The 12,388-nt window shown below is 40.1% G+C and overlaps 1 protein-coding gene across 2 annotated transcripts; it reads left to right on the top strand.

The window, feature by feature from the left end:
* The first annotated feature begins 669 nt into the window (after nt 1-669).
* Nucleotides 670-10,430, top strand: LOC103384385 (synaptophysin-like). 2 transcript variants are annotated; one of them, XM_008317886.3, is made up of 8 exons: nt 670-1,045; nt 1,620-1,685; nt 2,322-2,446; nt 5,081-5,279; nt 6,520-6,711; nt 6,799-7,017; nt 8,505-8,578; nt 9,362-10,430. In XM_008317886.3, the coding sequence occupies exons 1-7, from the start codon at nt 1,028-1,030 to the stop codon at nt 8,568-8,570; spliced, it is 885 nt and encodes a 294-aa protein (XP_008316108.1). In that variant the 5' UTR covers nt 670-1,027; the 3' UTR covers nt 8,571-8,578; nt 9,362-10,430. The 2 variants fall into 2 exon arrangements, with proteins under 2 accessions (XP_008316108.1, XP_024915355.1); XM_025059587.1 differs by lacking the exon at nt 670-1,045 and having other exon boundaries at nt 1,074-1,685.
* Nucleotides 10,431-12,388: the final 1,958 nt, after the last annotated feature.

The raw sequence follows: 12,388 nt of genomic DNA, 5'->3' as shown, positions 1-12,388 counted from the left end.
CTTGTTTGTAAACATTTCACCATTTTACTTTAACTAGAAACTTTTTTGGGGGTGGGGGGGATTTCAAAAATGTTTTCTTCTTTTTTCCGGCAATTATTGGTTAAAATTTCATCCATCGTATTGGAAATGATTTAATTCGTCATATTTAAAGAAATGTGTGATTCCCGCCCCCTCCCCCCAACCCTGTTTAATGTCGTCGTAAACCCTTAATTTTGTTGATTAAAAAGATCAAAGTTTGTCGAATAATATTTTTCCCAAGACATTTTTCTTAACTGGAACTTTTATTTCATGTTCATTTTAAAATAAAACGTTTAAAATGTTTACATGTTTAAATAAAAGATTTTATTATCGCAAATTCATCGCAATCATTAAACCGGGCGTGAGCAAACCTTTAAACTCCACAAAGCCACAATTGTCCTAAAATTGAACAGGGTGGAGCGTTTGTGTGAACTAAGATAAACGACATGTAAAAGTCATGCATAAATGCTTTTATCATTTCCTACGCCATCTATTGGGGAAACGTGGGTATTGCAGGAAAAAGGCAGAAGTACTGTATAATGATAATGTAAATAAAAATAATTTAGAAAAATTTTGGCGGGCCCGATTAAAAAGCTGAACGTGCCGCATCCGGCCCCCGGTCCTTAGTTTGTCCATGCCTGTATTAAACCAAACAAACGAATTATGGACGATACAGAGAAAATAAAGTAGTCCCACTAACAGGTAAAAATCAACACCTTTTTTTCAGAAAAAAATGTTTTCGTTCATTCAACGTAGGCAAACGGTAAATATATCAATTGTAAGAATGATGTAAAAACGTTTACATTATTTTAGGAGCAGCTTATCGACGTCCGATAAACATTTCCAAAATGTTTTAGATATATTAAAAAAAAATAATACAACGAAGCTGACGGAGGAGGACTGACCTTCCTTCCTGCCTCCCTCTCCTCTTCTTCCTCCTTCCTCCCTCCTCCTCTTTCTCCTCCTCCTCATACATCATCATATCCTCTCTCCAGGATACAGGATCAGGATGGACGTTGTGAATCAGGTTGGAATTCCTAACTTAATTTTTTTTGTTTGTTTGTTTGTTTGTTTTGTTTTGTCGTTGTGGCGATGAATCAGGTTACGGTTATTATTGTCGTTGCTGCAGCTGCGTCGTGTCTGTGTTTCTCTGCATCTGTGCGTGTGCATGTGCTTGTGTATGACTCAGGCCGCAACGACAGTATCGGCAGCGTTGGATGAGTGACAGGTTGTAAAAAAAAAAAAAAAATGGGGTAAAATTAATAAGAAATCGCAGGGGGAGGCGAAAAAAAAATCCAGATTTCTCCGATCGATCAGAAATCAGCTGTTTTGTCGCATCAGGCGCGCTCCTGCGATAACACGGAGCGCGTGCACGCGTGTGTAAGATGGCAGCCGCAGGAGGTGGAGAATGGTGGTGAGGATGGAGAGAACAGCATATTAATTCACTGATCAGACCAAAAGTCCCTCATATCGGTTTTCATAACATAATCCCAAACTTCTGGGACTATTTTATTCAGATGTTTAACTTAACAGGTCAACAATTAGGCCTTCAGTCGAATAATACATTTTCCTTCTATGCGTTTTTCTGTGCCTGTCCTCAGATGGTGGCTCAGGGCCAGTTCCGGATCCTCAAAGTTCCCTTGGGTTTTATCAAGATTCTACAATGGGTGAGTTCAAGTCACAACCAAACACTGCGACAACAACAACCCCTTTCTGCTCCACTTCCTTTTTATTTTTCACCTTCTCCTAATCCTCTTCTTCAACCTTCTCCTTCCTCTCCACTGTTTTCCACTCCCACCATTTCTTTCCATTGCTCTCGCTCCTCCATCTACTCCACTCACTTCTTCCTTTTAAATCTCCTCCCTCTATTCCCTGTATTCTTTCCTCTCTCCTTTCCTCCTCTATCATTTTCTTCTTTCCTTATTTGTTCCTTATTCCTTTCCATCCCTATTTGCTTCACTCTTTTTTTTTTTTTTGCCCAACGTCCTCCTCCTCTTCCTTCATCTTTTCATTGTTTTTGGTGTTTCCGTCCTCCTCCTCTTCCTTCATCTTTTTATTGTTTCATTTTCGTCTCCTCATTTCTTCCTTCTCAACCTTCTCACCTCTCATTTCCTTTCACTTCATTTTGCTCTCTCGGTTATTCATCTCGTATTATTCTTCGACTACTTGACCCTTCTCTACTGCTCTCTTCTCTCCTCTCCCTCCTTCTCTGTTTTCCCCTCACCTTTTCCTCTTTATTCAAATCCCCAAATTGTCTTCTGTCTTATTTTCTCAACGTTTTCCACTTCCTTTTCTACCTCCAGTTCTTTGCCATCTTCGCCTTCTCCACCTGTGGCAGTTATTCTGGAATGTTCAGGATGTCAGTGGAGTGTAAGAACCGGACCGACAGCGACCTGAGCATTGAGGTGGAGTTTGAGTATCCATTCAGGTCAGTTCATCTTTTTTTTTTTTTTTTTAAACCTTTACCTCAAACTGAACTCACTCCTCAGTTCAACCACATTCCAAAATAAAACTTCATAAGAGTATAAAATCAATTTCCTATGCAATATATATATATATATGTATATATATATACTGTGTATATATATATATATATATACACATATATATATACACAACATAAAATACAAATACACCTAAAAAAAATCAGCAGTTATCACAACAAATAATATTATGAAAAATGAATATGCCAAAATACATTTATTTATATAGCACTTTAGTCGCAATATATATACGAAATATATTTAAATAATTCCCGTCATTAACTCAATCCAAAACCATTATATTTGGTGCTTTTTATCCCAAAGTGGAACCGCTGCACTTCTTCTTCTGTCTTTTAGTGATGACTGAGGTTTAATTGATTCAGAGGACGTTGATTCTGTATACTCCGTATACACGAGTAAAGACGAGTAAAATACGTCTTTACTCGTGCTGACGAAAACACCTACACGAGAATGCATGGATCATACTCTTTGGCTGAACGATGGCATTAAAGAGTCAGATTACCGAATATAATATAAAAAGTAAAAAAAATATTCTACATATATAGGCCACACTTCTCAATAAGGCACACGTGTCCACATTGTAACATGGGATATTTACATAGAAAAATGCTCTTTTCCTGCTTCGGTGCCGCACAGAGGAGACTTAGTAATCTGCTCCAGGGATGAAGCTAACGTTAGCTCCCGGGGCTAACTCCCTTCACTTTGTGCTCGTCCGCAGCAGAGGTAAACAGAAACAGGTTGAAGTTGGGGTCTTTATTATCAGCCACACTGAGCACAACAGTTCAGGGACATACGCTTACTGGTATAACACACTACCAGCCTACCGGAAAAGTCATTGCTCGCTAGCGGTATGAACTTCATTAGCCCGTAAAAATCCATAAATTAGCCGTATTAGTCATTAATCATTGTTTGAGACGCAGGGTTCAAAGCGTGTAAAAAAAAGTAGCGGCTTAGAGTCTTAGAGATATTACGGTAAGTTTGTTGTCCCGAATGACTTTGCGGTGACTACCCTGTGTAAATTGAGAATTCTAAAGTGTAACTTAAAAAAGGTTTTACTCACAAAAATAAGTGGACAAACTCCAAACAGGTCCGGTGTCACGGGTGTAATTCACGATTACCCTACAACACTCTCTCTCTCTTCCTCATTCACTCACTCACTCTCTTAGCTAAGAAGCAGGTCAGTGAACAAAATGATATGCAGAACACGGCCCAAAAACCTGGCAGGTACCTATCAGACTTTACAATGTATTTCAAATAAAAAAGCGTAGAGCTCCCTTCCACACCGACGGCGTGCTAGCTTGAGGGTGCTCTGCGTGACGGTTGTTGTCATGTAGACATGAGCAGACGCAACCTGGTCAGTCAGCGCTCTTATGGCAGAGCAGAGGAGGATAAGTGGCTGACTTTCAGTCAGTTTTGCGGAGGCAGAAAACATTTGTTTCACATAAAAGAATTGGCTGAATGCCGTATCCTTAGCTACTTGAATTTGTTGCATTTGTAATTTCCCATTTACTTTAACTGCTGTTCTAAATATGAGTGAAAACATGCACTAGTGCCGCGGTTCCCAAATTGTTTTTTTTTACCAGTCTCTTGCTAAACATTTACAGCATTGGACAATATTATGTTTCATTCATTCATTCCACCCCGCCCAGACCCCCGCCAGCCCCCACTTTGGGAAACTGTATGACATATAAAATGTATGACATTCCAGTCACATCTCGTTTGCACAGACACAGAGTCATAAACATGCAAGTGCAATTGTGCTCTATTGTCATATTAATTGTTATAGGCTAAAAGTCATAAATAATTGGGAAGAATTTTTTTTTTATTTTTTTGCCAATATCACCCAACTCTAGTTTGTACACACCCAAACACCTACCGTAATTTCTGGACTAAAAGCCGCTACTTTTTTTCTCTGTGGCTTAAACAATGATGTGGCTAATTTATTGATTATAGGGGCTAGCGAAGATCATACCGCTAGCGATCAATGACTTTTCTGGTAGGCTACTACTAGTGGCGTATGTTCTGTTTATGTTCTGTTGTGGTCGGTGTGGCTGATAATAAAGACCCCAACTTCACTGTTTCTGTTTACCTCTGCTGTGGACAAGCACAAAGTGAAGGGAGTTAGCCCTGTAGCTAATGTTAGCTTCGGCCCTGGAGCAGATCACTAAGTCTCCCCTGTGAACTCCGTGGAGCAGATTACTAAGTCTCCCCTGTGAACTTCAACTACGGTCGGGGCGTCGAATCAGGAAAGAACGTGTAACCAGCAGTGTTACAGGCATTATTTGGGGAAAAAAAGCATTTATTTAATTAAAAGTGAAAAAAAAAATCTGTTATGTTACAACATAGACACCTGCGACTTATAGAGAAGTGCGGCCTATATATGTACAGTTTTTTTTTCAGGTGCGCTCAATAGTCCGGAAATTACAGTACCTCTCTCTCAGAAAAGAGAAAACCATTGGGTTTAGTTCATGGGGACACATGAGCTTCTTGTCCACTGCTGACTCCTGTGGTTGGTTTGTGTCTCTGAGGTCAATCTAAACGATCACTTCATCTGTCAGACTCCACCAGGTGTACTTTGATGCCCCCACCTGTAAGAATGGGAACATAGAGCGCCTCTTCCTGGTGGGCGACTACTCCTCCTCAGCTGAGTTCTTTGTGACGATTGGTGTGTTCGCCTTCCTGTACTCCATGGCTGCGCTCAGTGTATATATCTTCGTCTTTGACAAGTACAAGGAGAACAACAAGGGCCCTATGATTGTAAGTCCATCCCGTATATTGCATTTAGAATCTGTATTTTTATAGTTAAAACGGTGTCAGAAAGAAAAAAGAATGGACAGCAATTTTATGAGCAGATTTTAAAGAACGAATTAAGAAAGTGAGTTAGCAGCTGGGTGGATTCAAATCTGCAACCTTCCGGACTCAGGTCCACTTCCTTAACCACTAAGCCACCACTGCCACCACATTGACCAAACATACCGTAGTTTGATTTGTAAAGAAGCCTGCGCCAGACTCAAACAAATATTGTAATAAACGCAATAAATGTAGATAATTATAATAAAGCAATAATGTACTTAAAAAGAATAACAAAAATAACCTGGGCTACATTTTAAACATTTCAAACATTTTAAACATTTCTGTCAAAATAAAAACCATACTTGGACTGTTAATATTGTACGCGGTCCTTTTCTTATTTGAAAAAAAAATTTTAAATTTAAAAATTGAATTGAAATTGTTCGCTAAACAGCAATACCCTCAAATCAATTCAGACTCCTTCACTCTTCATACTGTGTAATAAAATAGTTTTGTTTGTTTTGTAAAATGCCCCGGGGGCGGGGGAATTACTCTCCCAGTTTGCCCCCTGGCTCTGCCTCTGGAGCAGTAGATAAAACTAGACCCCTAGACCATGGGTGTCAGACTCATATTTTATCCTTTGTTTTCATGCAAAGATGTACAAGTATATTGGATAAATCCTAATTATATGTACAGTAATTATTACTTAATTATCACTCAATTCAGGCAGGGGGCAAACTTTTTCAGTTGCGGGCCACAACGGGTCCAAAGATTTGACAGCGGGTCTGGTCAGGAGCAAATCGATGTAGCGTTCGCATGGACTAAAACAAATAGAGTAATGTAGATGACGAGTAATGTAAAAGTCCCAAAGGCTAAAATGCTAAAATGCTAAAAATGCCTTTAGCCTTTTCTACGCAATCTATGGAGAAATGCGGGCATTGCAGGGAAAAGACAGAAGTATATGATAATAAAAATTTGTAAAAAAGTCTTTGTATGTAATGCTGCTCCTCCATTATTATCCAAAATGTTGGTAGTGCTGTCCCTAGTTTTACAAATGTTAAATGTAGTACAATGTTAGATTTGGACTGGTATATTACTTGAAGTATAGCTTTAAGACAGAGGTTTTTCATGTGCCCAACACTTCTGTGGCGATCAGGTGACGTGGTGACATTTGGACCTGTTTCTTGATTATGTGTTTGTATTTCAGGATCTTGGAGTAACTGGAGTTTTTGCCTTCATGTGGCTGGTGAGTTCGGCTGCGTGGGCCAAAGGTCTGTCTGACGTGAAAACAGCAACTGACCCCGACAAAGTCGTTACACTGATCGCAGCCTGCGACGCAGAGGAGAACCGCTGCCGTGAAGTCCATGATCCAGTCATGTCTGGACTCAACACTTCCGTGGTAAGTTTGAAGTTCTTCGAAAGATATACTGTCACGCAACAGACAACAACGACTGATTCATTATTATTCGCTTTCTGCTTTTTTTAGGCCTTCGGCTTCATCAACCTAGTGTTGTGGACAGGGAACCTCTGGTTTGTCTTCAAGGAGACAGGTATTATTGCTCCGTTCATGCGGCCACCTCCTCCTCCTCAGGAGAAACCTGCTGCACCTGACGCCTACGGCCAGCAGGGGGCCTATGAACAGGACCCGTATGCCAGCAACCAGGGTGGCTACCAGCCTGACTACAGCCAGCAGGGATACAACCAGGTAGCACCTGCAGAAAACAACCATGGGGGACTTAAAGAGCAGCTCTAATTGGATGGAAAAAGAGATTTGTTGGTCTGATTATAATTAAAAAATAATACATGAATCATAAAAAAAAATAAAAATAAAAAAGCGATAAGACGGGGAACAACACGAGTCAAGAACAGGACCGTGTGGAAGGAGAACAGGAATGGAATAGAGCAGCGGTTTCCGAAAGTAGGTGCTGGCAGGAAGCTATTGCTTAGGGCATACGTGTCAAACGCAAGGCCCGAGGGCCAAATGCGGCCGCCGAGACATTTTGTTTCTGAACTTGATAATACATAAAAAAAATATATTATACACAGTACAATATATTATTAGATATTATTCGATATTTGTAACTTGAAAACATGTATTAAAATATTATGAAGTCGTTACAGCTATACAGTCTTACAGTTACCACCGGGCCCTTCAAGGGGAACTGTATTGCTGATGTGACCCTTCGGTGACAATGAGGTTGAAACCCGTGGGTTAGGGGAATGAGGGACTGTATACTGGTAGCATAACATAGACGAGTGTGTGCACTTAGCTAGCGCAGCTTCCTCTTCGCTAACTGAAGGTCAACAAACTTCGAACGCAAAGAAGAGAAAATGTGATGAAGCATATCTGGTCGATAGATGGATGGATGGATGGTTGGACAGTGAAGTTGAGCTTCACTGTCCAACCGTCCATCCATTTATCGTCCTCCGCTTATCCAGGGCAACAGTCCATGCATGGGGCAATATCCTCCGTGCCTCGGGAAGGCATGGAGGAAGTGTCTCAGAGCCCTCCCTCTGGACATAGTCACTCCAGCGTGTCCCGGGTCTTCCTCCGGGTCTCCTCCCAGTGGGACATATCTGGAGCGTCTCCCGTGGTTATGGTTTAAATGCCCAAGCCAACTCAGCTGACTGAAAGGAGCAGCGGCTCTACTCCAAGCTCCACCCGGGTGACAGAGCTCCTCACCCCATCTCTAAGGGAGCGCCCTTGCCACCCACCCAATGAGAAAGAAGCTCATTTAAGCCAGCTTGTATCTGGGATCTTGTTGTTTCGGTCTTGTCCCAAAGTTCATGACCATAGATGAGGGTAGGAACGTAGATTGAGCGGTAAATCGAGAACAACTTGACCACAACTGACCCATACCGATCCGCCTGTCAATGTCACGCTCCATCCTTCCGTCACCCAAGATACTTAAACTCCTCCACCTGAGGTAGGTAAGCCACCTTTTTCCAGTCAAGAGTCATGGCTTTGAGCTAAGCGGTGGCTCACTACAAAAATGCTAATAGTGCAGCAGTTAGCACAACAACAACTAAAATAGGAATGATAGGAGAGACATGGTCAGCTTGTGAAGTCATTTAAAGATGTTCCTACTTCCGATTTTTATTCCCCCCCTTCCCCCACAGTAGGTGAAAGAGGGACCACTGACAAAGATAATAACTGACTCAGAAGACTCTTGTTTCTTTGTCTCCGTACAGGAGGCAGAATATGGTCAGAGTTATGGACAGCCGGGGGCACCCACCTCTTTCTCCAACCAGATGTAAAGGGACAGGTGAGAAAGGTTCCATTTACTTTGTTCTCCATATAAATGTCAGCTGGTTTGTTTCTTCCACATATCTGTCTTTTTGGGGGCCATGGTAAAATGGTTAAAATGAAAACAAAGTTTTTTAAAAAGATCATCCATCAATAAGTGTGTAGACGTGTTATTTGCAGAGGTGGAGGAAGTAACGGATTGCATTTACCCTATTTTGTGGACTATAATTTGCAGGTTTTTTTTTTCATCCTTTGGCTGGGTTTGCGACTTATACTCATGTGCAACGTAAATATTAAAATATATAATTTCACGTTTTTTTATTTTCGCACTAGACAGCCACTAGAGGGCACTCTAGGCTTGTGTACCAGTATCTGCTACTCCTGTACCACAGCCCGCACTCTAGCTGACCGGTGCGACTTATACTCCGGAAACTATGGTACTCACATCACTGTAATTGAGTAGTATTTGTGAGTCATTTTATAAGTAGTTTTGGAAATAGGTCAGTTTAATTTTAAGTACATTTTGACGCAGGTAGTAAAAAAAAAAAAATCTATTTGTTTTTACTTTACTCGAGTAGATTTGTAGATGGTTACTTTTACTTTCCCTAAATCACATTTTTTTAGTACTTTTTCCACCTCCTGGTTATTTGTTGACTTTTTTAAATTTACATTTACCCCACTACCACAAACCACAGGAGGCAGCAGTAGTACAAGATGCTCCTGCGTCAATTGTGAGGTGACGTTGTTTGTTGTTAGCGGTTGTTTCAACATATTGATACACTTTCCTTTGTATCTTTCACAGAAGCATTGGAGTAAACCATGGAGTGGTTCCCCTGCACCCTACCAACAATGCAACACTCCTGCTCGTGGGGTGAGGGAGGGTGAGGATGTGGGTATCTAGATGTTTAATATAATGGGTCAATGATTAAATGATTATTTTAAAAAAAGAGTTATCGACAAAAGATTCACAACTTGAACAGAGAGAGAGAACATCAAAAACGAGAAAGCTGACAAGTCGAACCATGTTAAGCTTCGTTAACTTTGTGGAACGGAATGTATGTTTGTGTTGTATAGTAATCACTTAAAATATAATATATATATACATATATATGTATGTGTATATATATATATATATACAATTTAGGGATGTCTGATAATATTGCCTGACCGATATTATCGGCTGATATTAGCATATTAGTTATGTAATATCTGTAAGAATCGTTATCTGGGTTTCACCATATATGCTGGAATTGCTTGTGAGGTACTGAGACGTTTTGTTACTGCAGTTTTGGGAAACCTACTGCATGTATCGGTGTCGGAAATTAAGTGTTTGGACAACACAGTGGACTCCCTTAGATACAAATTGAATCTTCGACAGCACTGGTGTCTCGATCCACTCGTATCTAGATTCGATTTTTTTTTTTTCCCCAATAAAAATAACCAAAAGCCAAATAAATTCATTCCAGCGCCCACCCCCCCAGAAATATATAATTAACCTTCCCTAATCTAAACATCAAAAACATAGATATAATCAAATATATTGATAATATAAAATAATTATAATAAGGAAAACATTTTATATTGTTGTTAGAAAAATGGGTAAAATAACCAAGCGAGTGACAGGGAAGCGCGACGGCGCCACAGTGTTGGGACCACTAAGCCTAGGAGAAGGACCGGGACTGGGAGTGAGGACTTGATTCAGATGATAGAAAGAGAGAGAGAACGAAAGAAAGCGATAGGTAAAATGACCAAGCGAGGGACAGCGAGACAAAGAGACGGGGCCTGTATGAACCTGTATGCGTGGGATTTACAAATTTGGGTGGGAAAAATGGAGCTTGGTTGAGCGCTCAAAACTAGATACAGTTACCCCCTAGATACGAGCTTCCCGAGTGTTTAGTGTTCCCGAGTCTTCAACTATTGCAAGGTTTTACGATACGGGGAAATATCAAGTTATGAGTGCTCAACCGAGGACTGGCATCCAAAATAAAAATGAATATATTTAATCCTTCTCCTGCCCTTAGTGGCCCCGACACTTTGTCACGCTGTCTCTCGCTTACTGTCCCTCGCTTGGTCATTTTACCTATCGCTCTCTTTCTCCCTATAATAATATATATATAATAAATAATATAAAATGTTTTTTTTTTAATTATTATCATTTTATATTATCAATATATTTGTTTACATCTACGTTTTTCGTGCTTAGATAGTGGGAACAAATGAATTCATTTTGAGTCATTTTTAATGGGGAAAATTCAATCTAGATACGGAATTAAACTTGTATCTCGTGGGTCCATTGTGTCAGGAGCAAAATCTCGCAATAGTTGCAGACATAACATAGAATACTCTGCATTTCGAAGCTCGTACCTAGGGGGTCTGCTGTATCAGCATATCAGATATCGGCATAAAAAAAGAGTTAATATTGGACATCCCTAATATAGTTGCATTGAAGTCACGTCCAGCCAATCGCAACGCTGTTCAGAGTGGGTTCGCACACGTCATCGTACATACTTCACCGACCAGCTTTGTGCCGTATGTCTTGCTGCATGTAAATATTAATACAGGGAGTGATGTCATTTTCAGAAATACAGCTTCTGTGAACCCAATCTAAACTACAGCTCTATGGTTACTCCGATGGAAACTGGATCCAAAACGGAGTTTGCACTCGAGGTGTGTGTGTGTGTGTGCGGGTGTGTTTGAGTTTAGATAAAGTGAGGAGACACTCCAGAAACAGAAAAACTCATCTGAGTTACGATGTTCAAGGTTTTACTAAAACATTCCTTCTCCAGTTGGTGACTTTTTTTTTTTCCACAAGATCAGAACAAATTAGAGGTTCATGTCAGCCAACAGCAGCAAATTTCCTGCCGTAAGGATAAGTAAAATGCCAATTTATTCAGAGAAGTCTTTTTAGAGTGGCATATCAGCTTGTATAATTCGCTCATATTTTGGTAATAAATGATAAATATTCCACAGTTAGCTAGCATTAGACAAAACAAACAAAAAAAAAAATTGGATGCTACGGTAAAATGAAACCTGCTCAGTGGTCAGTTGATGTTACCTGAACAAGTTATTGTTGTGTTTTAATGTTACAGACTTACGCAGCTGTACCTATGCGAGGCAAATGCTAACAGACTGAACCAAAAATCTCATGTTCAGATGTGCGGTTTTCTGCGACCAGCTCTTAGCCAATCAGCAGCTGTGTTTTTCGAAGCCTCTTTCGGATGTTTTTTGGATGTTTCCTTCTTGGCATGATCACGTACGTGTTCCTCGCTTGTGTTGTACAGTGACCGATGATTTGTGTGATTGTACCTTCTGTTCTGCTGTAAAGGTGTGTGAGGTGTGTGCGTGCGACCTACCTGTCCATATTTCCGTACATCACTATCTCAACTTTTTTTCAATCTGTAACACTTTATCTGTTGTCAGTCCCGTATTTTCATCCCGATCTTTTTCTTCTTCCGTAGTTTTATTTATTTATTTTTTTGTCATTTTCTTGTTTTTATTCTTACACTTTTTTTTTAAAATCTTGTCCTCTTTTATTCTTCTTCGCGGTGACACTCCTCTCTGCTTCTGTGATGTAATCTCCTACGTGATGATATTCTTCCTTATAACCATGACAACAGTTCTGACAGTGTTGTTGATGATGATTACGATGTAATGATTATGTAATAACAATGACGTGTGTGTGTGTGTGTGATTTGTGGCCCTGCCCTCTTCTCGTGGTATTCAGTGAAAAATATCAATAAACGCCAAACTGGTCGCTGACTATTTATTTATGATGAATACAAGAGTAGCAATATTAGAGCCACATTGAAAAATAGGTAGAAAAATGAAA

This window comes from Cynoglossus semilaevis, chromosome 10 (assembly GCF_000523025.1).
Source record: "Cynoglossus semilaevis isolate Cse_v1.0 chromosome 10, Cse_v1.0, whole genome shotgun sequence".
Taxonomy (NCBI): domain Eukaryota; kingdom Metazoa; phylum Chordata; class Actinopteri; order Pleuronectiformes; family Cynoglossidae; genus Cynoglossus; species Cynoglossus semilaevis.
This window is presented reverse-complemented; position numbering and strand designations above follow the sequence as displayed.

Bases quoted from the DNA above. Each gene is read 5' to 3' on its own strand.
- LOC103384385 (XM_025059587.1), top strand. From the start codon at position 1,536: ATGTTTAACTTAACAGGTCAACAATTAGGCCTTCAGTCGAATAATACA. The intron at 6,712-6,798 runs GTAAGTTTGAAG...TGCTTTTTTTAG, and splicing joins CTGGACTCAACACTTCCGTG to GCCTTCGGCTTCATCAACCT. The intron at 7,018-8,504 runs GTAGCACCTGCA...GTCTCCGTACAG, and splicing joins GCCAGCAGGGATACAACCAG to GAGGCAGAATATGGTCAGAG.